This window comes from Orcinus orca, chromosome 2 (assembly GCF_937001465.1).
Source record: "Orcinus orca chromosome 2, mOrcOrc1.1, whole genome shotgun sequence".
NCBI lineage: Eukaryota > Metazoa > Chordata > Mammalia > Artiodactyla > Delphinidae > Orcinus > Orcinus orca.
In genome coordinates this window covers 6,945,719-6,972,781 of record NC_064560.1, presented here as the reverse complement: position 1 = coordinate 6,972,781, position 27,063 = coordinate 6,945,719, and the positions used below count along the sequence as shown (strand labels likewise).

The window sequence follows — 27,063 nt, the reverse complement described above, 5'->3', positions numbered from 1 at the left end:
TCCTTTTCTCCTTCCACTTAACAAATGTGTCTGGGATTTCTTTCTTTCCATGTCAGGATATATTGAGCTACCTCATTTCTTTTTAGCAACTGGGTAGCATTCCATTGTGTCAGTATATCATATTTTATGTAACCATTCTTACATAAAATATGCTGCTGCAAAAAAATATTCTGGTACTTACATCTTTGTGCATTCATGCTAGTTTGTCCAAAGGTGGAAATGTGAGGTCAAAGGGCATGCACATTTTTAGTTTTAGTGGATAGTTAAGCTTGCTTTACTAAATACTCTTCCAGTTTCCACTATACCAACAGTAAATCAGTTGGTTCTGAATACAAGGAGCTTGGAAGTCACCACTCCATCCCAGCAGCCTGAAAAGTCAACAGTTCTTCTGAGATCCCTAAGGGTGGGAGGCAGGGACACAGGACAAACTGCTGCCCCCAAGATTGGAGAGACAGCTTCTGGGAGCAGAGAATCACGCCTGGAAACCTCCATGGGAGCCAGCGCTCAGGCAGGAACCCCTGGACCGCAATTCACAGAGCCCTGGAGGCTACATGTGAACAAGACCCAGAGTTAGGAGCCCAGTCACAGGGTCTCCCACGCTTTTGTGAGTTCTACCCTCAGGAGTGCAGTCAGGTTCCCACAGTAGAGAGCAGAGAAAAATCCCCTCGTGCTTCTGGTAGAGGGAGGGGAAGAGGAATCATTTCTGAAAAATGCCAGACGTTCTGTGCTTAACAAGGTCTGTCCTCAGCAGAAACTAGTCAACCAGAGCCTAAGCAGCTGGGCTACGGTCAGAGCCTGGGCTACGGTCAGAGCTTAACTAATCTAGGGAAAAGAAATGACTGACTCCAGCCCCCGTTAGCCATCCTGTTCACATTTGTGAGCTCACGGTCCAGAGGTGCAGGATCACTGAAAGACTGAGGCCGGATCACAGGACCCCACAATGTCTCCCGCCCCACACACCTCACCACCGCATGACCAAAGGCCTACTTACAGCAGTTCCTTTCACCCAGGACATCATGTCTGGCTATCAAGAAAAAACTACAAGGCATTCCAAAAGGCCAAAAACACGCCTGGGAAAGATACAGCAAGCATCAGAGCCAGACGTGGCAGGGACGGTGGAATGATCAGGCATGGGATTGGAAACAACTCTGATTAATATGCTAAGGGCTCAAATGGACAAAGCAGACAGCACGTGAGAACAGACAGGCAATGTAAGCAGAGATGGAAATCCTAAGAAAGAACCGAGAAGAATCAAAAACGCTGCAACAGAAATGAAGAATGTCTTTGATGGGCTTATTGGTAGACTGGACGTGGCTGAGGAAAGAATCTCTGAGCTTGAGGATACAGCAGTGGAAACCTCAGAGACCCCCCTAAACCTGAAAAGCAAAGAGAACAAAGATGGAAAAAACAGAACAGAACATCCGAGGACTGTGGGAAAACTACAGAGAGTATAACATATGTGTAATGGGAGAACCAGAAGGAGAAGAGAGGAAGAAATGGAAGAAATACTTGAAACAATAATGACTGGGGATTTCCCCAAGTCAACAGCAGGTGCTAACCCACAGGTCCAAGAAGCTCAGAGAACACCAAACAGGATAAATGCCCCTAAAATGGCATCTTGGCAAACCATTCTCTAACTACAGAAAATCAAAGATGAAAAGAGCCGGAGAGGAAAAATTACCTTACCTGTAGAAGAACAAAGGACCAAACAGTAAATGAGAACAGCAATTTCCCTATGTCTTTGCCAGCACTGAAATATAACCATTCTTTTTCATACCTGACAATCTGATAGGTAGAAAAAATTTCACTGTAGATTTAATGTTCCTTTAGTTAACCAGGGGTGAGGCTACATATCTTTTTTTAAAAATAAATTTATTTATTTTATTTATTTATTTTTGGCTGCGTTGGGTCTTTGTTGCTATGCGTGGGCCTTCTCTAGTTGCATGAGCCAGGGCTACTCTTCACTGCAGTGCGAGGGCTTCTCATTGCAGTGGCTTCTCTTGTTGCGGAGCACAGGCTCAGCAGTTGCGGTGCACGGGCTTAGTTGCTCCGCGGCATGTGGGATCTTTCCGGACCAGGGATTGAACCCGTGTCCCCTGCATTGGCAGGCGGATTCTCAACCACTGTGCCACCAGGGAAGCCCTACATATCTTTTTATATGTTTACAAAGCATTTATATTTTTCCACGAATAGCTCATTCATATTCTTTTTCCATTAGCCATCTTAAAAAACAATGATTTGTAGGTGTCCTTTATAAAAGCATGGATAGAACTTGTCATTTATTAAGAATTTTTACTTTGGGCACTTTAATCTCATTTAATCCTCACAACAGGCCTATGAGAGATACTACCCTCTGCTTATATTCCATTGCCTAGTTTGGTGTCCATTGTTTAGACTGTAAATACACAGTTTAGTTTTTAGCATTCCACTTAATTTATGGTATTTTTTCCTGTACAGACAATTAAAAATTTTATGGGGTCTAATACTTAAAATTTTTCCCTTGTGGTTTTTTGGCTTTCAAATCTTGCTTAGAAAGTCTTCCCAATTCCAAAATTACATAAGTATCCTTCTGTAACTTTTTCTCTTTTAGCTTTATGACTTTTGGGGGAAAATATTTAGCTTTCTAATTCATTTTGAATAAAGTGTGTAGAATGTGAAGTCCTGTATTCCTACTTTCCAAAAGTACGTTTCAAATACAAGAAAGCCCCTTTATAACACAGCTTGTTATTACAGGGGCCACACTGAGCGCCCAAAGACTAACAAGCAGATATAGTAAGAGAGGCGGAAGTGCCTACTCGTTGGATACGATTGCATGGCAAGGTCTTGTTGCCAGACACTGCTCCGGGTGCAAGCGGTTTCGAAATATGTCTGCCAATTCTTTGATGCTTCTCCCATCGAGAGGTGGGGGTCTCTTTCCCTCCTCTTGAGTCTGGGCAGGCTCATCACTTGCTCGTAACGCAGTGTAAGTGACACTACATGACTTCTGAGACTAGGTCACAAAAGACCACACACTTTCCACATGGCTCCCTTGGGATGCTCAAGTCTGGGGGCAGCCAGGAGCCACGTAAGAGGTCTGACTGCCCTGAGACCACCCGCTGAAGCCACGGGAGGGAACCCTCATGAATGCCCAGCGTGGTCAAGTCTGCAGAAGACTCCAGCCCAAGGCAACATCCGTCTGTAAGCGCACAAGAGACCCTGGATGAGGAACTGCCTTTCCCAGCCTCCTCACCCACCGGATCTGCAAGCCTGATAAAGCAACGTTGTTTTGTGTCACCAGGCCTGTAACGGTGTTGCATGCAGCAATAAAAACTCAGTCAGATACGTGGGGTGTGAAAGTGGAGGGCTGCTGTAACTAAAACCCGAAACATGCGGCCCTGGCTTTCAGACCAGATGGAAAGAGCCTGCGGCGACTGTAAGCAGAAGCCTGACGGTCTCAAGGAGCCTGGTGGTGAGGGCCTGGGAAAGTAAAGGAAGTGATATGGGAAGATCGACGGAAGGGGACCCCCGTTATGTAGTAGAGGAATGTTTATAAAACTGCCGCCAGAGATAACGTGGGAAATAGAAAATGGACGTAATGAGCATGAAAATCTAAAATGATTTCTGGGCAGAAGGCTGAAATCGTGCTGGCTTCTTCCAGCTGTGAAAATGAGAGCAGAGAGACATTAACTCAAGAATGAGCTTCTCGGCAGTTGAGAGGAAGTTGGAGAATACACGAGCCCAGGCAGGGCTTGCTAGACTCAAAATTAAACTGTCCCTCATCCCCAGCAACCCCAGAAGGCAAAGGCTGTACATATTAAGAAATGGTCTCAGGACAGAAAGTCAAACCTGGAATACAGCTGTGGTTAGGACCTCAGAAAATCTTCAAGGTGGTGTTCCATAGACCATTTCAAACAGACAAAATACCCTCTCGGTTTCTGAAGGATGTGCCTCTTCTATTCCGTCTCTAAACAGTACAGCTTCTAAATCTTCTGGACATTCAGCCTCACATAAAGACCAAGGTAGAGAAAAGCTTATCTTGAAGAAGAGGTTGGCTGCAGACTGGTACCCGTCTGCAGCCTGTTGGGAACTGGGCCACACTATTAGAGGTGAACAGCGCGTGAGAAAGCGAAGCTCCCCATTGCTTGCATTACCGCCTGACGCATCCCCCCACCCCTCTCCGTCCATGGAAAAACTGTCTTCCATGAAACTGGTCCATGGTGCCAAAAAGGTTGGGGACAGCTGGATTATACATTGAAACAGGAAGTCCAGTACATTTTTTAAAGAATTACACCAGCTTGAAAGAGACAGAACAGGACAAAATGCAAAGAGGCCTTTGGACCCTCAGCCTTTTACAGGCAGGAAGCAGACAGAGAAGGTCACTCACTCAGATGCAAAGTCATCTTTTCTTTTGGAAGGAGGATTTAAAGGGCAGAACCCACAGCCCAAGGGACAGAGGCCAGAGCCATGGAGAGCAGCTCCTGAAGATTAGGACTGAACTCAAACCAAGGGACTGGTGACAGGTTCCTGGCTGGATTTCAGAACTGCTATGAACCACTGGCTGTGCTGTGCTACTTCCCCCTTTTTGAATGGAACCACCACCGTGGCTCCCCTATACCTGTCTACCCTTCCACAATGGGCATGTGGGGAGCAGACAACATACCTGCTCATTTTAGAGGTATTGAGATGGACTCTGAGGACCCTCATCCACCTAGACTTGGTTTAGATGATGAGATCCTGCACTTCAAGCCTGAGCCTCATATATAAGCCAAAACGCGATATGATTTGCAGGAGAGCCTCAGGGAGGGTAAATGTATTCTACTTGGGGGAGAATGTGCATACTTTTAATAGCCAGAAGATGGACTGTGGTAGTTTTCAATACATCCTCAAATTTTTTAGAGACTCCTCCCAATGAACGATGGAATCTAGCTCCCCTCCCCTTGAATGTGGATGGGCTTGTGACTCACAACCAATCATTCACAACAAATGTGTCAAAATATGACTTCCCAGTCTACGTGAGAAGCTCCCACCCACTTCTAGAGGTGTGCATGCTGGTGAGGCCACATGGGTGGGCTCTAGTCAACAGCCAGCATGGACGGACAGTCATGTGAGTGAGCCCCCCCTGGGCGTCCACTGCAGGGGAGCCTGCAGCTGACTGGAGCCTCAGCTGAAATCTGACTGTGACCCCATGCGATCCCCAGCCAGAACTCCCTCCAGCCATGCCCTTTCCAAATTCCTAACCCACAGAATCTGTGAGCCTAATAAAATGGTTGCTGGCTTATTAAACAGCAAGCTACTGGAACATCAAGATACAGCAATGAACAAAGCAACGTCCTGCCCTATGGAGCATATATTCTTAAGGCAACAGACAACACACAGATGGGAGGCTTATGGGAAATTAAACGAGGCGGAGCCTGCACAGTGTGTAGCTTAGCGTCTGGCATGGAGTAAGCCAATCAGTAACTGATAGGTACTGTTCTTATTACACATTTAGGCATGTTGTTTCCTCTGCCAGGACACCCTTCTCTCCTTCATTTCCTGGCAGATTGCTTTTCGTTCAAGATTTAGGCCAAGACAATAGATACATCAAAGGATGCTCCACATTGCTAATTATTAGAGAAATGCAAATCAAAACTACAATGAGGTATCACCTAACACCAGTCAGAATAGCCATCATCACAAAATCTACAAACAATAAATGCTGGAGAGGGTGTGGAGAAAAGGGAACCCTCCTACACTGTTGGTGGGAATGTAAGCTGGTGTAGCCACTGTGGAAAACAGTATGGAGGTTCCTCAGAAAAATAAAAACAGAGTTGCCATATGATCCAGCAATCCCACTCCTGGGCATATATCCAGACAAAACTATAATTCAAAAAAGATACACGCACCCCTACGTTCATAGCAGCACTATTCACAATAGCCAATATGTGGAAACAACCTAAATGTCCATTGACAGATGAATAAAGAAGATGTGGTATTCCATATATACAATGGAGTACAACTCAGCCATAAAAAGAATTAAATAAAGCCATTTGCAGCAACATGAATGGACCTAGAGATTATCATACTAAGTGCTGTAAGTCAGAAAGAGAAAGACAAATACCATATGATATCACTTATATGTGTAATCTCAAATATGACACAAATGAACCTACCTATGAAACAGAAACAGAATCATGGACATAGAGAACAGACACGTGGTTGCCAAGGGGGAGGGGGTTGGGGGAGGGCTGGGGTGGGAGATTGGGGTCAGCAGATGTAAACTGTTATATATAAAATGGATAAACAACAAGGTCCTACTGTACAGCACAGAGAACTGTATTCAATATCCTGTGATAAACTATAATGGAAAAGAAAAAAAAAGAATGTATATGTATATATGTATAACTGAATCACTTTGTTGTATAGCAGAAATTCACAAACGTTGTAAATCAACTACACTTCAAAAAAAAAAGATTTAGGCACGCTCAAAACCCAGTGCTCTTACCTCTTTCCCCACTAGACTGTAAGCTGCCTAAGAACAGAAGGTCTCCCATTTCTTTAAAAAATGTGTGAAATAATAGAGAAAATATCTATTGGTCTTTGACCCCAGTCCCTGGCACAGAGCTCCTAAAACCCTGGGAATTTCCTGGGAGCGAGCAGTGTCTTTGGTTCCAGTGCGGTGCCTCTGCGTGGGCTCCTGGATGGTCACCACAAAGACCAAGCCATGATCAGAAGCCTGACATTTTCAGCTCCGTCCCCAGTTCTCCAGAGAGGGGAGAGGGGCTGGAAATGGAGTTAATGATCGATCGTAAGCCTTCATAGAAGTCCCCAGAAGTGCAGGGTTCAGAGAGCTTCCAGGCTGGTGATCACGTGGAGGTGTCGGGAGGGTGGTGCCCGGACAGGGCATGGACACCTGTCCCCCGCACACCTCACCCATCTGGGTGTTCATCTCCATCCTTTACCACGTTCTTTCACAATCAACTGGTGAACAGTAGAAAGTGTTTTCCTGAGTTCTGTGGATTCAAATTAATCGAATCCGAGGAGGGGATCTTAGGAAACTCCAATTTGTAGCTGATCGGTCAGAAGCACAGGTGACAACCTGGACTTAGCATTGGCATCTGAAGTGGGGAGAGGGCAGTCTGGCAGGACTGAGCCCTCAACCTGTGGGATCTGACGCTGCCTCCAGGCAGAAAGTGTCAGAATTGAGTTATATGGTAGGACCCCAGCCCATGCTAGTGCTGCAGGAATGCTCGGTGTGGGGAGGCGCCGACGCCTGGTGTCCGAAGCGCTGAGGGTGACAGCAGTGAGAGTCAGGAGAACACAGAAGGAGAACTGGGGTTTTCCTACTCAGGTGAACACTATCTGTGCTCACCGATATTTCTGAATTCCCCTCCTGTGGACATTCCAGAGGATGACGCATACACTCCACATCCCACCCCACCCCCCAAGTGAGAAAAGTAGGCCCAAGCAGGCTGAGCCAATGGAAGTTGAGGATGGAACAGGTGCTGCTGCCAGGTGAGAGCACGTGACGGCCGCCACACCGTCTTCTTTGCTGACTTCCCCTCCCAGCGAGCCCCAGAGCCTTGTCAAGATGACGCATCGGGAGGGGATGGGCCTCCTTCAGCTGAGGCCCGAGAGGCCTCTGAGGAGTGGAGGTCCCCACGTGCTGCGTGTAGTGCCGGGGGAGACAAGTTTTGCTGACTTAACATGACAGAATTGTGGGCTTGGTCTTTACCACTTAGAGGATCCCAAGGGCCAGCCTCATCACCCACAATCTACGTCACAGACAGACAGGCAGTTATTCATGTGTTAAAATCAGAAAACTTTCCGAGTTAAAGTAATTCATTCCTCTGTAGAGTCAAAGCATGAAAGCCGTGTTCAATAGTGAGAAAAAGTGTTTAAAAGACAACCGCATGAGCTATAGATTCGTGTTTCCCTCTTCTCCCTAATCCTGGAATAGAAACTAGTGTTCATTTTTGGAGATACGAGAAGACCCCGCCAAGTGGCACCCTCGTGGTCTAAAACCAGTAATGCATTCCCACCCCCAAATGAGCAGTTTGTTTCCATCAGTAGAATCAAATCTGTACTATGTATTGTGATGTTTATGTTTAAAATCATCTAGTAGTTAAGGACTTCCATAAATATCTGACTAGCAATTGGGCTTAAACAAACATATCACAGCCAGATACCAGAGCTAGAAATATGCCATGGATAGTATGGTTTTGTACATTCTCTGATTTGGGAGTCTGACTATTTCGGGTTTTCCTCCCTCAGCGTTCCCAGGGTTGGCACCTCCTAAAGTGGTGAACTTGCTGTGCTGCGCTTATGATTTATGTGCACATTCGTGTCAGTGTGTGCAGGGTACAGAAGAAAACTATTCCTGTGTGCATCCCTAAGGTCGCTAATGATTTAATGCCTGACACTAGTAGATTTTTATAACAAATGTTTGTTGAATGAATGAATAATCCTTGGGGTAGCTCCAATCACACACTGCCAGGAAGGAGAATATCTCTGAAAGCTACAATTCTCCCTACCTGCATGGTAAAGTTGATTGCAGCCTATTATCGTGTATTTACTGAGCCATCTAGTATGTGCTCAGCACTGTGTTGGGTGCAGGGGAAGGGTGGAAGGGGTCTAGCCTCAAAGAGACTAGAATTTGGGAATCAGAGCTGACAGGCATACCACTAGTCCCTCACTACGACAACTGCAACCAAAAAAGATAATAACAAGTGTTGGCAAGGATGTGGAGAAACTGGAACCCTCACACACTGCTGGTGGGAATGGAAAATGGTGCAGGTGCTTTGGAAACAGCAAAACGCTAAACAAAGATTTACCACATGACTTAGCAGTTCCACTCCTAGGTCTACAACTAAGAGAAATGAAAATATTTGTGCACACAGTCACTTGTATACTGATGTTCATAGCAACATTCTTCATAACTGCCAAAAAGTATAAACCACCCAAATATCCATCAACTGATAAATGAATAAAGAAAATGTGGTATATCCATATAATAAATATTAATTCAGCAATAAAAAATTGTAAATTAAAAAAAGTATTGATACATGCAACAACACAGATGAGCTGTGAAAACATTACACCAAATGAAAGAAGCCAGTCACAAAGGAGGGATGCGGAGTTTCAGTCTGGGGTGACGAAAATGTTCTAAAATTGATTGCGGTGATAGTTGTACAACTCTGTGAATATACTGAAAGCCACTGGATTGTACACTTTAAATGGGAGAATCACAGGGTATGTGGACTACATCTCATCAAAGCTGTTGAAAAAGTGGCAGGTGGAAATTCCTGTCCCCAGGGGGGTGATAAGATGCTGCAAAGGGCTCAGGATAATAGAGGAAAATCCCAGCTCAAGAAGATCCTTCTTCGAAATCTGATGAAGAAAACGATTCAGACTCTTAAGTGCCTGAGGCTGATTACTGAGTCCCAGACGTTTAACCATGGAAATCATGCAGCCCTTTTACAAAGATCTCTTGCCTCTTTAAGAACAGAAGTTCCATTTCCCACCTCCCCAAGAATTCGTACAAAAAATCCATAAGGAAAAGCCTCTCCGTTTTGCTACCCCAGGAAGGAAAGATACTTCCGTCTGTGCCTAAAGAGAATCTTTGGCACATTCAAACCCCAAGTGCAAACCAACAAACTCCTTGTCAGCCACGGAAATGTCAAACTAAATTTAATAAGCACATCCAGGAAATCTCTTCAAAGCTATATACAGGGATTCTGCAGACAGGACTTAATGGAATGAGCAAAGTAACACATTTTACAGGAAACTGTAAACGTTTTACAGTTGCCCCAGGAGAAACGAGTGAGAGAGAGACCGCCAGCTGCCCACAAAGATCCATCCCCCCTTCGTCCGGGAGCTCACAGAGTGTCAGCGAGACCACACTTCCCCACCGCTGGCAGTCAGGTGCGGCCATGTGGCTGAGTCCCAGCCAGCGGGATGGGAGTGGACGCGAGCCTGCCGCTTCCTGCTGGCCCAGACAGGCTCCGGGGCTGCTCCTCCAGGCTCCCCCTCCCCTGGGCCGACTGAAGGCAGGTATAGGATGAGACAGTAGAGGACGGCAGAACCACGTGACAGGAGGAGGCAGCCTCTGATGGACAGGATAAAGGGAAGTTCCCTCGCCATCCACTTGAACACCTGTCTGGGACTGTCCCATCAATACGGAAAAAAACTGGGACTTCCCTGGTGGTCCAGTGGTTAAGACTCCGCGCTTCCACTGCAGGGGGTGTGGGTTCCATCCCTGGTCGGGGAACTAAGATCCCACGTGCCGCATGGCGTGGCCAAAAAAAAAAAAAAAAAAAGGAGAGAACTTCCATCATGTTGAGCAGTGACACCATAGGGTCCACCACAGGGTTACAGCAGCTTAGCCTGTCGTAACTAATACATTAATTTTAAGAGCTCGAGTCACGGTATGCAAACCCCAAAGATAAGAAAAAATTTAGATTTCACAGGATTCCACCAGAGAGATCACTTAGCTCCTCCCCACAAGGACCATTAGTAGTTTGATATTATAATCATTTTACATAATTTTCCCCCTTGATTTCCAACTTGTTGCATAGAAAATGGTGGGATTATAGGTGATTTTAATCGCTGCTGTATTTTCATGCATTTTCTAAGTTGTCTATAAAAACCACAATGCCTCTGCAACTAAAACATTATCAAGATACAACAGAGCTCAAGAACAGATAAACAGATCAAAGAAATGGAGTAGACAGACCAGTTACAACTCACAGCATACAAGAACTTGATATATGATAATGATTACATCATGAATCAGTAGTGAAAGCATAAAGTTTTAAATAAATAGTATCAGAAAAACTGACTTTCTATACAGAAAAAATTAAATTAGTTTGCTACTACCCAAGAATCACAAAAACAAATTCCAAATAAGTTAAATACCCAAACGTGGAAAACAAAACCAAAGGCGGTGATTAAGGCAATGATTAAGACCGAAGGCAATGATTTTTGTTGGTTTTGCTAACATCTATCCATGCCTAGTACAGCGTCTGGCATATATGGTCAAATAAATATCTGTTGAATGAATAAGCAGAAGAATGACAATAACTTCATAATATCAGTGAAGAAAAGAATTCCTTAAATAAGGACCCAAAAGTACAAACCGTACGATAAAAAGGGGTAACTTGACTACATCAAAGTTAAATATTTTGTGGCAAAGTGATTATAGACAAAATTTTAAAACTACAGAAGTAGGGGGGTATTTATAAAGCACATGATAAAATATTAAGTCAGAACATATAAAAAGCTCTTTTCCCATTCACATTTTATCTCCAGCATAGTATAGACCGGCAACATAATATCCTGGTCAGGACTGCAGGCATTAGCTAGATTCAGACCACCTGGTTTTGAATCCTGGCTCCACTACTTCCTAGCTGTGTGACTTGGAATATTTTACTTAACCTCTCTGTGCTTCAGTTTCCATACCTGCAAAAGGATGAAGCTTTCAATGAATGGTGTTACAAAAATTGTCAGGATAAAATGAGCTAATACATTAGTATCAATAGTTGTCAAAGAGAAATCACTCAGTCAATGCTAGCTATTATTATGATTATCCTGCTTTACTTTTCTTCATATAACTTATCGCTAGCTAAAAACGTATTATTTATTTATTTGTCTTCCTCTGACTAGAACATAAGATCCATAAGACAGCCTTTTCCATTGTATTCTTAGCACCTAAAACAGTGTCTGAGGTATAAAATACATATTTGCTGGGTGAATGAGAAATCAATGCAAAAATCAATAGGAAGACAAAACACTGAGAGAAGAATGGGCTGAGGATACGAATAAATGATTCACAAAAGAGGAAACCCTAACAGCCAATAAACTTATGAAAGGATGCTCAACCTCAGCAGCAGCAAGGAAACTGAAAATGAAACCCACTTCAGATTCTACTTTTTATCCACTGACTCACCAAACGTTTTCAAGTCTAATAATATCAGAAGAATGTGAGGAAAGGTAATATTTATATAATGCTGGTACAAGCAATTTGGAAACAATCTGGCATCCCCACCATAACTATCATCCACATCATCACTATCATCATCACCATCACCACCACCATCAACATCACCACCACCATCACTCCCACCATCATTACCACCAACATCACCATCATCACTGTCATTGTCATCATCGTCACGGTCATTGTCAGAGCAGCTAACACTTTAGTGCACTCACCGTGTAAGCACCTTATATATATCAACCTTGTAAATTGTCACAACAACCTTGTGAGGTTAAGTCCTACAATTATAGTTAATCCCATTTTATAGAAGAGGAAACTGCAAGACATAGAGGTTAAGTAACTTGCTGAAAATCACAGCTAAATAATGGCAGAGCCAAGGACTCAAATCAGCCAGTCAGGCTCCAGGATTCAGGTAATTACTACAATATATCATCTCTTGTTTATGCGTTTCCACTGGATGAATATCTGTTTAGATATTTATTGGCAATCTTGAGGTCTTCTTTGGGGAATGACCTCTTCTTCTGTGAACACTTTTTTTTTTTTTTTGCGGTACGCGGGCCTCTCACTGTTGTGGCCTCTCCCGTTGCGGAGCAATAGGCTCCGGACGCGCAGGCTCAGCGGCCATGACTCACGGGCCCAGCCTCTCCGCGGCATGTGGGATCTTCCCGGACCAGGGCACGAACCCGTGTCTCCTGCATCGGCAGACGGACTCTCAACCACTGCGCCACCAGGGAAGCCCCTGTGAACACTTTTTATTAGCCTAGTTGTCTTTTATTGAATGGTAACAGATCTTTAGTGTGTGTGTGTGTTTAGGTGTAGGTGTGTATGTGTGTTCTGTTTGGGATACCAAATTACTTTATTTAGAGGGAAATGCACTACCCAGGAGAGAAAATACATGAGGCAGTTTTGGCACAGTTTATGAAAAAGGTAACCCAAAGCAGCATCACAGTGCCCAGGTGATGGAAGAGAACTCACAGCCACAGCTGCAGGGCAGGTGGCTGCAGCAGACTCCAACTCTTCTGGGTACTGGCCACAGGCTGTTCTCATGCTGGACTGGGGCACCCATCCGATACAAGCTGATCACCCGGCCGCCCACTCAAGAACTCAAGAATGGATTTTATCTATAGTTCAGGTTCTTGAAGGCCCACGAGTGAGTCTGTTTTGTCAGTGGCTCATGTGTGCGACTCCAGTCACGACTTCTTCACCCGCTTCCTGCACAAGTGTGATGCACAGTTCAGAGCAAGAAGCTAACCTTGCCGCTGTCATCACCTGGCTTTGTCACGGCCTGACCTCCAGCAGGATTTCAGCCACCTCTTCAACGCGGGAGCTTCATCCCTTGCTCTGTACCTTCCTTCCCCTCCTGGGGCTGATGGAGGAAACACCTGTCAGAAGTTCTTTAAAGCCACATCATCTCTGGTCAAAGCAGTACGTCACGGAGAAGCCCTTGGAGGGTTCCGAGCTCAAAGCTGCCCTAGAAGTTTATGATCAGTGAGGGGTGGAAACCTGACAATGATCCTTATCATTATAAAGGTCAGCCAAGGAGGCAGGCAGCGGTAGCTACTGAGGCTGGAGCATTGGGTAGAGGTCACGGTAGGACCAGCCAACAATTCCAGTATTTCCATGGGTGTCAGCAGCAGAGGGTGGCTGGCTCCCGGCAGTGGCTGACCAATAAGCCCTGAGCAATCCGGGCCCAGCTGGAGTAGGACCTAGATGATTCCCTTTGCTAGCTTCTGGTCTAGAGTTTGCTAACCAATTCCCCTTTTTTGGATACTGGGCTGTTTCCAAGGTTTTAGTTCTTTTCCCTCTTACTATAATCTAAATGTGGGAAAATACGTTCTCTCTCATTAGCCTTCTCTTTCCACAAGTATTTCATTATTATTCAACACATTTGGGGCCTACTTCCCATAAAAACCCAATTATCATAAGAGTTAATGTTAACTCATCATAAAATTTTATCAATACTCATTGGCCAGAAACCATCTAGCGTGAAATTTAGTTTGTGAAGTAAGACCTGTCTTTGCAGATTATCCAAGATCAGAATAAAGGAAGAAATATGTAAAATGCTCTTAAAAATTGTTTGGATATCTTTAAGATCACTACATGTAACTGAAAAACTACATTCAAATTGCCCAGCTATTCCACAAGCAAATTTCTTAAAGGCTTACTTCCTTGCATCTTAGGTAAAACTGTTCCAAAAGATAAAATGGTGAACAAAACAGGCAGAAAAATCAAGTTCTCTAAAAAGGTTAAGCTTGTTGGCAGAGTATAACCTTCGAGACAGTCTAGATTAGTGAAAAACTACCCTATTTCCTACAGCCTTTTCTTACTCATGCTCACAAATGTTTTTCTGATAGAAGAATAGCCCATTCACACTAGCTCCTACTTCTATGACTTTTCTCATTTCTGGGCCTTCCAGAGTTTACTGAAGGAAGACGATTAACAAGTCAAAAAAAAATGTTTTTTTTCTGGCTGAGATTCATTTCAATATTGTATTAGCGCTGTTACAGATAATAAGATTAATGTGTCAGCAAAGTTCACAATTCAGTGCTTTTCAAATGATATTCCTATTTGTGAATTCCCTTGCTAAATCCAATACTCATTTTTTACTCTCTCTTTTGTATATTCCGATGCTGCCCATGGACCTACTCAATTCTTTCACTAAATGAACGTTCCAAATGAACGCAGCAAAATATTAGGCTTCCCCTCTCCCCTAGAAAAATCTGGTGAAGAAGTAAGGGGCAAGACATGCCCGGCGGGAAGGGCAAATCACTGTCTCAGGCCATTAAATCTGCAAGGAGGGGCCAGGAGGCGCCAAGAGCAAGAAGGTGATGGTCAAATCCCATCTGGCCTGGAGGGATTCCAGGGACTGATGGCTCCGAAGGGGCAGAAACACCGGAACAGAGAAAACACCAGCTCGACCTCCAGTGGAAGGGCTGAGCGATGAGTCTGGGATATGAGACCAGGTACAAAGGCCAGAAATGGGATGCAGAGAAAACATGATTTCAGTGGACAGTCAAGGGTCAGAGGCCAAGCAGAGGTCGCACAGGTGTCTCTCTTCTCCAGGAATCACAAAGGTGGACTTGAAGTTCTCAAACACAAAGGACAAGACCTCCCAGATCCAGAAGGGAGCCAGAGGTCACGGTCCACTTTGCAGTGGCAGAGGAAAGAGACAAGGACATTTTTTAAAAGCACAAGCATATGCAAACTATTATATACAGAATGGATATAAAACAACGTCCTACTGTAGAGCACAGGGAACTATATTCAATATCCTGTGACAAACCACAATGGAAAAGAATATGAAAAAGAATATGTATATGTATAACTTTGCCGTACAGCAGAAATTAAAACAACGCTGTAAATCAACTATACTTCATTAAGATAAATTAAGAAAATAAAATAAAATAAATGTAAAAAGCACAGAAACACCCCAGCGCTCAGAGAAAGTGTCTAATAGAGAAAGAGCAGCTGGCAGTGCCTAGAAGTACAGCTAAAAAGTGGGACAAGCCAGGAGATGGGCAGGACAGGGATCTCTCTTCTGCCTACGTTTATCTTGCCCCCTGACCTTTGGGCTATGGAAGCAGAAAGTCAATCCAAGGAGCTCTGGGGGCCTGACAGCACCCATGGCACAAGGTCTGTGGTCCTTATCCCTGAGGGTAGGGACCAGGCCCAGGACCACGTGTGTACTTGTTAAATTCCTGTTAGATCCTAACAGTTTGAGAGCCAAATGCTTCAATTTCCCGACAAGACCCTCCTACCCAGAGAGATGCACTGACCAGTATTCCAACATCCAACTGAGGGTGAGTGACAGGACTTTCTTGATTCCTGGTTTAATACTCATTTCCACACACCACACCGCCTCCTTAAAACTTGTTATCTGGAAAGCTTTTTAAGATATTTATGAAGAAATATTCTGGAGAAGTGCTATACATCCTAGGATACTCATTTCAGCGCTGTCCGTTAGCACAAAAGATTGGAAACAATCTCATGATCTATGAACAGGGGACAGATTAAATGAGAAATGGGACATCCATTCAACAATGGCATGCAGCCTTTTAAAAAATGAGGTTGGGGGAACTCCCGGTGGTCCAGTGGTTAGGACTCCACACCTTCACTGCCGAGGGCCTGGGTTCAATCCCTGGTCAGGGAACTAAGATCCCACAAGCTGTGCAGCACGGCCCAAAAAATGAATAAAAAATGAGGGTGGTCTATGGGTTTTGATATATAATATATATGCAAGGATTTCCAAGATACACTGTTAGGTGAAAAATCAAGGTGCAGCAATGGAAGGTCACATTCCCACTGCTGGTGAATGTCCGTGCACACGTAAGCACGCCCATGCACGCATGCACCTGCCCCGCATCCTTGTACGTGTATAGAATGCCACCAGGAGGGCGTGCCAAGAACTGGCATCAGGAGCTGCTCACAGGGAGGGAAGCTCAGGGCTGGCAGAATGAGACTTCCTTTTCACTGGATAGCCTTTTTGTGCCTTTTGAAGTTTGTACCATATGCTCATACTACCTATTTGAAAAATAATAATTAAAAATGAAGGTGTCTACAAAATCAAAGGTAATATACAGATGTTCTATTAGTTAGTGTACAGGTTGAGCTGTGCGGGTCGAGTCCCAAAATAACAGCAGCATGGAACACAGAAGCCCATGTCGCGCTCACAGGAAAGTCTCGCTTCCCTCAGTGGGGAAGTTCTGCCAGAAGATCCTTCACCTGCTCTCGGCCATCCCCAGGATCCCTGGGATGTGTGCCGGGCTCACCTGGTCCATGGAGACTTACCATCTCAAACAAGCACACCCTGGCCCTGCTCCTTTGGAAGAAGGGGCCACTAACGGCCTCGGCCACTGGGACCCAACAACAGGAGACTGAACAGACGAGGATATTCTATTATCTCCACAGAGTCATATGATGGACTAGCCAGCCAGTTCCCGTGACTCCGGAGAAGGCTCTGTAACACCCTGGAAAGATGGTCCTGGCACATCAAGTGACAAACAGGAATTTCCAGTACCAGAGGAGCAGTATATTTGCATTTTTGTAAATATATATGAATTGGAAAATGTGTAAATGAATATGCCAAGTCATCGTCTTTTTGCTTGGTGATACATTCTAATGTTCCATTTTAGAAATGATGCATTTTTGCAAAAAGGTTTTTTTTAAAAACTTCAACTGGAAAAATAAAAAAGGAACTCTGCTTTCAGGGGCTCTTTCTGCGGTCTCTTTAAAATGTTAATAAATACCCACGGGCAGTAAAGAGCAAGTATTTACCCCACCGCCAAATACTAAATGAAGAAATTGTGGGAAAGTATCATAGTAACTGAGTTGCCATCTTTCTCTGGGAAAGCAGTACATGAACTTGACTATGGAGTGAACGCAGAATAGAGGAGCCCATATTCCCCTGGCGTGTGTGTTCAAGCCAGCAATAGAAGTGCAATGTGCTTACAAAACAGAATTTGCAAAGGTAAATCCCAGCTCAGCTTGGGGCCTGCACCGGGTGACCGTGTGCTGGGTTCTCTCCCGTGACAGGCCACCAACTGAGAGGAACTCAAAGCGTCGCCCAGAAGCGCTACCCATGGCGGGCGCTCCACAGGCCGGGCCGTGGAGCTGGGGTACCGGGTACTGAGGGGCTGACGTGGCTTCCTCCGGCAGTGCTACCACCCAGAGATGTTCAGTAACCGGATTCCTAAGCCCACGTTGCTTCTTACAAAAATCTGACTTGGTGGAGGCGTGAACAACGGCAGTGCGGGAGGGAAAGGATGCTGGCGTGTGACAGGCTACTGTGGGCTACACGGAACTCGAACCAGAAAGGAGAAGAGACAGCCAGAAAAGAAGCATAGAAGAAAAAGGATCTTATTGCAACTACTGATGCTATCATTAAACGCAATCCTTTGACGAGACCGAAAGACAAACTCCGAAAGGGTCTTCTATAATCGAGGTGCAATGTCTTTTAAAACAAAGAAATGTATGCATTTATTTCCTTTTAAATTCACTGACATTTATTAGGTTGGCCCAAAAGTTCATGTGGGTTTTTCCATCACATCTAACGGAAAACCCAAACGAACTTTTTGGCCAGCCCAATAGTATGCCCATTACGCTGGTGAATCTTGGCTCCAGAGGCACTGAAGCTGGTAATCTACAACATATGGGGAGATGAACTTGAAACATTATCAAACAAACTGCTCTGTATTGAGAGTCCACTAGACCATGCAGTTTGTGAACAGGCAGGGGTCGGACAGTCAGACAGCAAGAGGCCCCAAGACCTAAATCTGAATCCAAGATGTGGCCTGGGCAAGTTATTTAAACCTGGAGAGGCCTTAGTCTCCTCACCTGTTATTATAATGATTCAGTGAGAAAAAAAAATGTATATACAAGGAAAGAAGCCCATAGCAGGAGGAGTTCAAAAGATGAGCTATCATTTTCCCATGCTGGGTCCTATACAGCAAAGAGCACAACTAAGAATGCCACAGTCCACATCCTTCAAAAGCAGAATTAGGAAAAGGAAATCCTTCACGTCTTCATAATGCACACAGGGGAACATCTTTTAAGTTAGAAGTTAGCCTGTCAGTGAAGATGGGGAACCACTGGAATCCACTCAAGTGACCTTTATGAAGCTACCTATGTGTGCAATTCCCAGATATTACAAGGATTGGGGTGAGCAGACAGGTAGACACATGTCTCGGGTTCTGTAGGCATGTTTTGAGGTGCCAGCCTTGCTTATTACCTCCTTCTCTGAAAACTACTTTGATTCCAGACCTCCCTGAAGACCTGGCCCTAAATGGCCATGTTGTACCACGTGACAACCCCCTCCGGCTGCCGGCTCACCCTCTGCCACCCCTGCCTGGACCCAGCCTGCTGGTAGCGGACTGATGGAGGGAAGGCTAGACAGACAGACAGACCCGCCTTTCTGACCTACTGGTCCTCAATTCTAATAAATTTCAGCCATCCTTTATTTCAAGACAACCTACTGTACGTGTAAAATAAAATCTTTTATGTGAGCCAGTGTGCAGATGTTACACATACATGTTAAACAAGAGACACCAGGAGTTCCTTGGAGGTCCAGTGGTTAGGACTCAGCGCTTTCACTGCTGAGGGCGTGGGCTCAATCCCTGGTTGGGGAACTAAGATCCCACAAGCTGCGTGGTAAGGCCAAAGGAAAAAAAAAAAAAAAGAAGAGAGAGACACCAAAAACTCTGTTCCCACCTACAACACACCATGTGACCCTGGAGAAGTCACTTACCTAGGAGCCAGAGCTTCCTTCCTGTAAAACAAGGGTTTGCCTGAGAAGATGGCTGGGAGACAGAGCGACTGGTGGAAAGGCACGCGTGAAGGATACACTCAGTAAGGGTCCCAGGGCCTTCGCCAGGGGTTGTCACCCTCAGTTCTAATGACCAGAGAAGATGTCATGAAAGAAAGCACACCGGAGCTGGACCTTGAACTTGGAGAAGAGGCAGAGGTCAGAGGATTAAGAGACCACTCTCAGAGGGACACTGAGGGAGGCCGTGGCCTATGGGGGGAGCGGAGGATGGACGCCAGTAAATCCCTTTGGTGAACAATGATGTCTGACATTGAGCTGGAAGTTGTTTTCTGCCCTAGGCTATAATCAAATATCTGCACTCTTGATTCACTAAAGCTTCAGCAAATGCTGTGCAGGACAGCCCTGTATTAGTGGTTCCTGCCGGGGGAGGGGGATGAAAGAGAGCTGACTGGATTCCACCAGGGTCAAAGGTCTGGGGAGAAATGCTATAGGACCCAAAGCATTAGGAGCTAGTGATGGGGCAGCTGGGGCCACATGGACATGCTGGAGGACCACGAAAACCTCGGTCCCCACGAGACCGCCACAAATACGTATGAGCTTGAGCCATTTTGTTAGATATTAAAGAAAAAAGTGATCCTGGAAGGTTAAAGGATGTGGAAACACTTGAGTTTTAGGAAAATTGGAAGAAAAATCCTACCAGCTTCTAGACTAAAAACAAGTCAAAACAAAGAAAAAGAATACGGCTACCTATAAAAGAAAGAGAAGAGACTGGCAGAGAAACATCTGTTCCACTAAATGCTAGAAGATAATAAAACAATGTTTCTGGAGTTTGAAGGAAAACGATTATCACAGAATTACACTTACACCCAGACTCTGGTTCATGCGTAAGAGCAAAAAGAGGCATCTTCAGACATATAAGAAGTTAGAAAATATATCATCCACCTACTCTAATAAAAAAATTAAGGGAGAAAATAATCAAAGAAGAAAAGGAGGGGGTATAGTTTATAAGAAATAGTGGTAAGCAATGAAAACAGTAATGCAGTCAGGAAAGTTTAAGTTTTTGATACTATGGATGTGACTGTAATGTTAATAGTTAAGAAAAAGCTTTAATATGACATAAGGGCAAAAGTAAAAGAAGGCACACGGAATTGAAATTTCAGATTATTTCAACAAAATCTAGGACATGTAAAGGAAGGAGAAATCCAAACATCCTACATGGTTTGTCTTGTTTGGTAGTACACAGAATATTTTGGACATTGGTTAATTTTTGACATTGATAGAGAAATACAGAAAAAAAGCAAGCTTGCTTGAACTTTAATGATAATTCCTAAAAGAAGAAAAATAGGATATAGAGCTCCTAAACCACTAGAAGGAGAAAAAAAAAAAAGGAAGAATGGAAACTTGACATATTCTGCAAAACAGAAGAAAAGAATAAGGAAATATTTTGAGTACCGAGAAGGCTTAAAAAATTCAAAGGCAGGATATGATCTGAGCTGTCCAACACAATGGCCATGACCCACATGGGGCTATTAAATTTAAATGAATTAAAAATGAATATAATTTAAAAGTCGTCTCCTAAGTCACACTGGTCACAAGTGGCCATTGACCTCTGTATTGGACATTTCCATCACCGCAGAAAGGTCTAGCAGACAACACTCAAAGTCAGTGCAAAATACAACGTAATATGAGTCTATGTAAAGTATGATCCTATTTATGCTAAATATACATTTATATATACATATAAACAGATACATATAAATGCAAATTGCCAGTGGAAAGTAATAGATAACAAAAGCGTCTGTGTATAAAGTACGACCTTATTTATGTAAATATGTGTGTAGGTGTATATATATATATATGAATACAAATAAGTCTGACTTGATTACACTGTCAATAGTGGTAGCTCTTAGAAATGAGATGATGGGGGCTTTTACTCTCCATATACTTTACTGTTTGCATTTTTTTTTTTTTTTTTTTTCAGTATGTGGGCCTCTCACTGTTGTGGCCTCTCCCGTTGCGGAGCACAGGCTCCGGACACGCAGGCTCAGCGGCCATGGCTCACGGGCCCAGCCGCTCGGCGGCATGTGGGATCTTCCCGGACCGGGGCACGAACCCGCGTCCCCTGCATCTGCAGGCGGACTCTCAACCACTGAGCCACCAGGGAAGCCCTGTTTGCATTTTTAATAAGCATATTTTACAGGACAATGAGTAAAAGTCATTTACATATTTTCAATGGGAGTAACTGCAAACCAACCAACCAACCTCTTTCTTGAACTTGGTACAGAACCTGGTTCCAACCCCAGGGTTAACCCAGTAACTAACTCGAACTCGTAAATATCTACTGTGTACACTCAGGTTAATAAACAATTTCAAGATGGCACAGTAGGTGGCCTATACTTGGAGACTTTCTAGAGTTTAGCCAAGCTCTGCAAGAAGTTTGTTCTGGGTCTCAGGGTGATGTCACCCTTTCAGATGTTAAGCCTGAACCGACATTTAATACTTTTAAATGTCATTCCCTAAATTGGGAGGTTGCTTGGGCAAAGGCTGTTAGCTCACCCTTCCATTTAGATTTTTATACTATTGATAACAGATCACGTTTCAGAGAAGCAGCTCTGAATTAGCCCTTAAGTTTTCCAGGACAAGAAAAATCTCTGGAGAGTTACAGTAATTTTTTGCATCTTCCCACCGACTCTACAGTTGACTAAGGAGAAGTTCCCACTGCCCATCTCAACAACAGATAAAATCAGAACTAACAACACAGTGCACACACAATAACTTCCATTTTTCCTCTTTAAATTGGGGGTAAGAAAAGAGAGGTTAGGGTCTCTGTTCAAAGAATTCCAAAGTTTTAATTTTAATCTTTCCCAAATACCAGATCTTTAATTTTTCTAAGAAAAATAACTTATTTAAAATGTCTGGGAATATCCCTCAAATACCAAAACTATTTCAGATCTACCCCAGGGAATAATTTGGTCATTTATCTGCCAACATAGGCACCTTCATATATGCTTATTTTATTCCCTATGTTAATATTCTTGGTAGCTGTCTCTATTCACCTCAGTGAATAATGAGGGCAAGGCTCTCTGCGTGAAAAGGAGATGAAACACATCAGTTCATCCAGGAACTATGCATTCTGCAAGCCAGTGTTGGTAAAGCAAGGAGAGAGATCTGCCAACTTGAATGCTAATTTCATGTAGGGCCAACTGTGTGCTCCCGTTTCCGGCACGGGGCAGTAACTATGCTTAACGCGGGGTAGGCAGGCTAAGAGATAAAGACCAGGACCCACTCTATTTTACAAACGGAGAAGACGCAGATCAACGGGGCAAGGAGAAGAAGACAGGTGAAGGTAATTCTTACCTATGTAGACAGATTACCTTAGAACATTTTGGGGTGGGGGGGCACGCTGCGCAGCAGTCAGGACCTTAGTTTCCTGACTAGGGATCGAACCCGTGTCTCCTGCAGTAGAAGTGCAGAATTCTAACCACTGGACCGCCAGTCCTACCTTAGAACTTTTAATATGCTTTAAAGTTTTCAAGTTCCCTCAAACGCTTTACAAAGACACACTTCCCCTAACTGTAAATCATGTGCTCAAGCAATATTTAAAGCATGTTTCTCGGTAATCCTCTGTTGGTCTACTTCTAATTGCTGCATATTGTTTGAAGATAATAAAGCTACACTTTTTTGAATTCAGTCTTGCTAATTAAAATGGACAATCCCTGCCCTCCCCCATGATTTTTGGAATTCATGAAATCTGGGTAGTGGTGTGCCACTTTCATACTTGGGTGGACCAAAAAGTTAAACGAAGAGCACATTTTCCACAAAAAATAAGATACAGAGATAGTGAGATGCAAGTATTTTATAATATGTCAGCCATTGCTTTTAACTGAACAAAAGTCATATTTCATTTATGGACTTCTGGCATTATCCACAAAATGAAATACCTGTTTTAATTCATAAAATAAAATTCTACAAAAATGTAAGTAAAGCATACACAGTAGTATTTACATTGTGCGGACAAAAGAGTCTAATTTGGTAATTTCCTTTTCCCTGAGGCTCCAGTTTTAATATGTCTAAGACAGCCAGTAAATACATTATACTCAATAGCGTGGGTGAATTAATTCTTATAGGCCACAAGGGTACTATTTAGTAAATGACTGCTTTGTGCACTGACCCATACCTAGTGGCCTCAAAGTGATAACTCACCTTTAAAAGGTAAAGTGTGTACATACCCATTCCTCCAAAGTCTCATTATTTGTCACCTGATTAAACTGGTGGAATGAAGAGGCCAGGCGTCAAAAAGAGGAGTCTTTCAAATTTTAACATTTACAAACTTGAGCTACTTAAGAAAAAAATCTAGGTTTCCACTGAGCCATATCATCAGTACCCGAGCCAAATAAAACACAATTACTCCCCCAAATTTGGCCACAGCATCTGAATTCAAATCCAGAAAAGCAGTTCAACTAGCACAGCAACTTGGATTTTCACTAATCTCCTTACATTTTAATAGACTACAATAAACCCATTACAACCATTTCTTCCTTCTAGAACCTGAAATCATGTTATCTGTTCTTGGTGAAAACCTTTCAGTCCACTGAGCAGCTCTAATTTTGAGTAACTGTGCTAACATATAATTAACGTGCCCGTGTACAAAACTGAAAATGTCTGAAGAAGGCATGGAGATGCTTCTGGGTGCTAATCTGGGAACTTCGCACAGCCTCCTGCAAGGTTCCCGGGGGCAGGTCCTGATCAATGGGTACACAGATGAGTAATTCTCTGTACCATGGACATTCTTGACTGTATAAGCAAAGAAGTACATAATCAAACCTTCCGAAGGATGAAGAACAACAAATAGACATTACAGTGGAGAAGGCAGACGTCCAGGGCCTTTGCCAGAAAGACAGGAGCTAAAAAGTTTTTTGGGTAATGCAACATATTTGCATCTGGGCCCACTGCTGGCACCAGGGCCACTGTTTCAATAACATATCTATATTTAGCTATCTATCACAGACAAATTTCTATCACTGCACAAACAGAAGTCGAGCTCAGATGTCTGCAGAATTTCCTTTCCTCTCTTAAAAAAAAAAAACATTCTAGACCAGACTGATAACATTCTGTACTTGCAGCTGCCACTGAAAAATATTCATGCCAATGAAAGATACATTTAGTCAGCTTTTCTTTTTCTTGATCTTTTAATATTTTATAACACATTAAAGCTCAAAGTTCCTTTCTTAAACAAATCTTCAAGCAGTCGTTAAACAGAATGCAAATACTTTACACTTTAAATCATCAATCATTTAAAGAATCCTCTCTATGAACTGAATAAATAAGCCATCTGTAACCACGGCCTCCCTATCATGTTTTTAAGCTGACCCACTTCTTCCCCGGTCACCATGGTTTGTAAAATCTCACTTCTAAGGGGATGAGTGCTCGGTGCCAGCTCATAGTTCGCATTCAACTGGGTAAAAGGGTAACGTAAACCCCAGGCAGCATTTAAAATGACCTCCTCTACCTACAAAAACAGAACTTCAATACCCTCCCCCCCCCACCGGAAGCAATCTTTTCTCCAACCGGAGAGCAAATCAAGTCTGCGAGGGAGAAAATGAGCCAGTTAAAGGAGGAAGAAACCTGATCAGGTGTTAAAACGCATGGCTCTGGACATCAACCAGCAAGCAGGATCGGGTCCGGTCGGCGGGAGCTGCTCCCCAAGACTGAGCTGAAATCAAGGTCGGACCCGCTTCTAGAGATGCTGACCCACTTCTAGAGATGGGACCCGCTCGGCGGCGGCGAACCTGCGCGTCCCCAGGAGCCTGGCCGGGACCCCCGGCGCCCCCGGCCCGGCCCGGCGCGGGGCGGGGCGGCCGGGGCGGCACAACTTTCCGCAGCTCCCCGCCAGCGGCGCCGAAACGGGCAGGGGCGAATCTCAAGCCGCTCCCCGCCATCAGCGACTCTTTTCTCCCGGTGGTGGTGGCGGCTGGGGGAGGGGTGGAAGGACTTCAGGAGAGGATGACAAGGAGCGGAGAGAGGAGGACCACTTCCCACCGGCCAGGCCGCCACAAAGGGAAGGGCGCCGCGCCCCCCTCGGTGTCACCGAGTCTCACGCCTGCCGGGATGGGAACGCGCGAGGGCCGGCGGGCCGCGCGGCAGGTGACAGCGGCGTGGCGGGTCCCCGCGCCTCCCCGCCCACCCGGGGCCTCGCCTCCGCCGCGCGGCTCCGCGAGCCAGACGCGCCCCCCGGACCTCCCGCCGCCCGTGAGCCCCGCGAAAGCCACGCGGGGGGCCGCCCGCCGCTCAGCGGTGCGGCCGCCGCGCCCCGGAGCCGGCGCCCGCGAGGAGCCCCGGGCGCGCCTACCCCTTGGCGTGCTCCGTCTCCTCCTCATTGTCCCCGTCGATCCCGCACGTGTCCTGGTCGTCCAGCTCCAGGCTCTGCTGGCTGGCCGCGGACTCGCTGTCCTCCGCCATCGCGGCGGCGCGGGCTGGGGCGGCGCTCCGGGCAGCTGGCGCTGAGGGCCGGCGCGGCGGAGGCGGCGCAGCGAGCAGCTCCCTCTAGCGCCGCCCGCCGTCTCCTCAGAGCCGGAGCCGCAGGCGTGCCAGCCCCTCCTCGCCCCGCCCCTCCTCGCATCGCCCCGCCCCCGGGCCCGCCCCCTGCGGCCCGGGTTGGGTGGAGGGCGGTCCGCGCGCCCCCGCGGCCCGGGGTAGGGAGCGGGCAGGGCGGAGGGTAGTAGGGGTGGTCGCGATCCGCTGCGAGCAGGAGCGTGGTCCTGCATCCCGGCCGGTGCCTGAACCCTGCGCTCGCCTCTGAATGGCGCAACCTGAAGACCCCGAATTCTGAGTCTTCGTTTTGGGAGCACAGGCAACGCGATTTTACATCTCTTCGTATTAGGAAGACTTTTAACTCTTTGCAGGAAATTCTTACTCAGGGGTAGGCGTGCCAAGACCACTGATTTCCAGAACCCTCACCCCCGCCCTTCACCTCATCCCCAACCACGTACGCTTTGTAAAAGTTCCATTTCATATGTCTCTGTCTTTCCAGTATACTATAAAGTCAAAGCCAGAGTCAAAACAGAGTGCTTCCAGCCTTCCCGCCTCTCCGTTCCAACGAGACTCGCAGCCCTAAAACTCTTGACAGAGAAAAATGTGGAACTGCCCCTGTTTTTGCTGGACGGCTTAGACCACAACCATCTTTGGGGAAATGGGACTTGTCCATGATGCTGGGGCCTTGGACAGTGTCAGTGAAGTGAGGCCACTCTGGCGTCCTCAAGTGAAGGTTATGACCTAGACCTCCGAGCAAAAGTGGGTGGCCTTCTAGGCTCAGATGGTCCCGTTTCTCTCCCCGTGAACGCAGGAGGGGAAGGAGGCACCCCGCGGATTGCCAAATAAAACGCGGGTGAAGTCCAAACTCTTATTTGCTGTTGCAGTCTGTACACCCCGGTCCCTTCCTTTGTTCTCCTTTCATGAGCAGAGTTCAAGGTCCCACTGGGTCATGGGAAGCCTACATGGCTTTACAAAGGCAGTGGAAAGATAGTTATCAGAAATGCTCAGAGAGGAAAAAAGAGGCTTTTAAAAGCCACCTGAAATTTTTGGTGCGGGTCCTTTTTTTTGCAAAAGGCATTGGGAGCATTTGGGGCTCCTTTTTTTCCCCACAAGCCAGACCGTGCCCTTAAAATACGGTAAGATAGAAGTATCTAGAGACAAAAATTGCAGAGCTATTTCAAAGTTCACCAGACTTTTATGACTGACTGAGGATGAGCCAGCAAAGGTTCTGTAAGAAGTGCAAAATGGGGCCAAACCACGAAGGAAATACAATGCTTTCTTTCACAATTGCAATGATTTCTGAGGCAGAAAGTCA

At 45.3% G+C, this 27,063-nt stretch overlaps 1 protein-coding gene across 3 annotated transcripts in view; it reads right to left on the bottom strand.

Moving 5' to 3' along the window:
* NMT2 (N-myristoyltransferase 2) overlaps positions 1-25,779 on the bottom strand; it is a 55,761-nt gene extending 29,982 nt beyond the window's left edge. The window contains exon 1 of one of the 3 annotated variants that reach the window (XM_033403454.2): positions 25,567-25,779. In XM_033403454.2, the coding sequence (XP_033259345.1) occupies positions 25,567-25,676 (110 nt within the window). In that variant the 5' untranslated portion in view covers positions 25,677-25,779. Of the gene's footprint in view, positions 1-1,686; positions 1,768-25,566 lie in introns of those variants that run through there. The other 2 variants (XM_004278596.3, XM_049706540.1) reach the window with 2 other exon arrangements.
* Between the last annotated feature and the right edge of the window lie 1,284 nt (positions 25,780-27,063).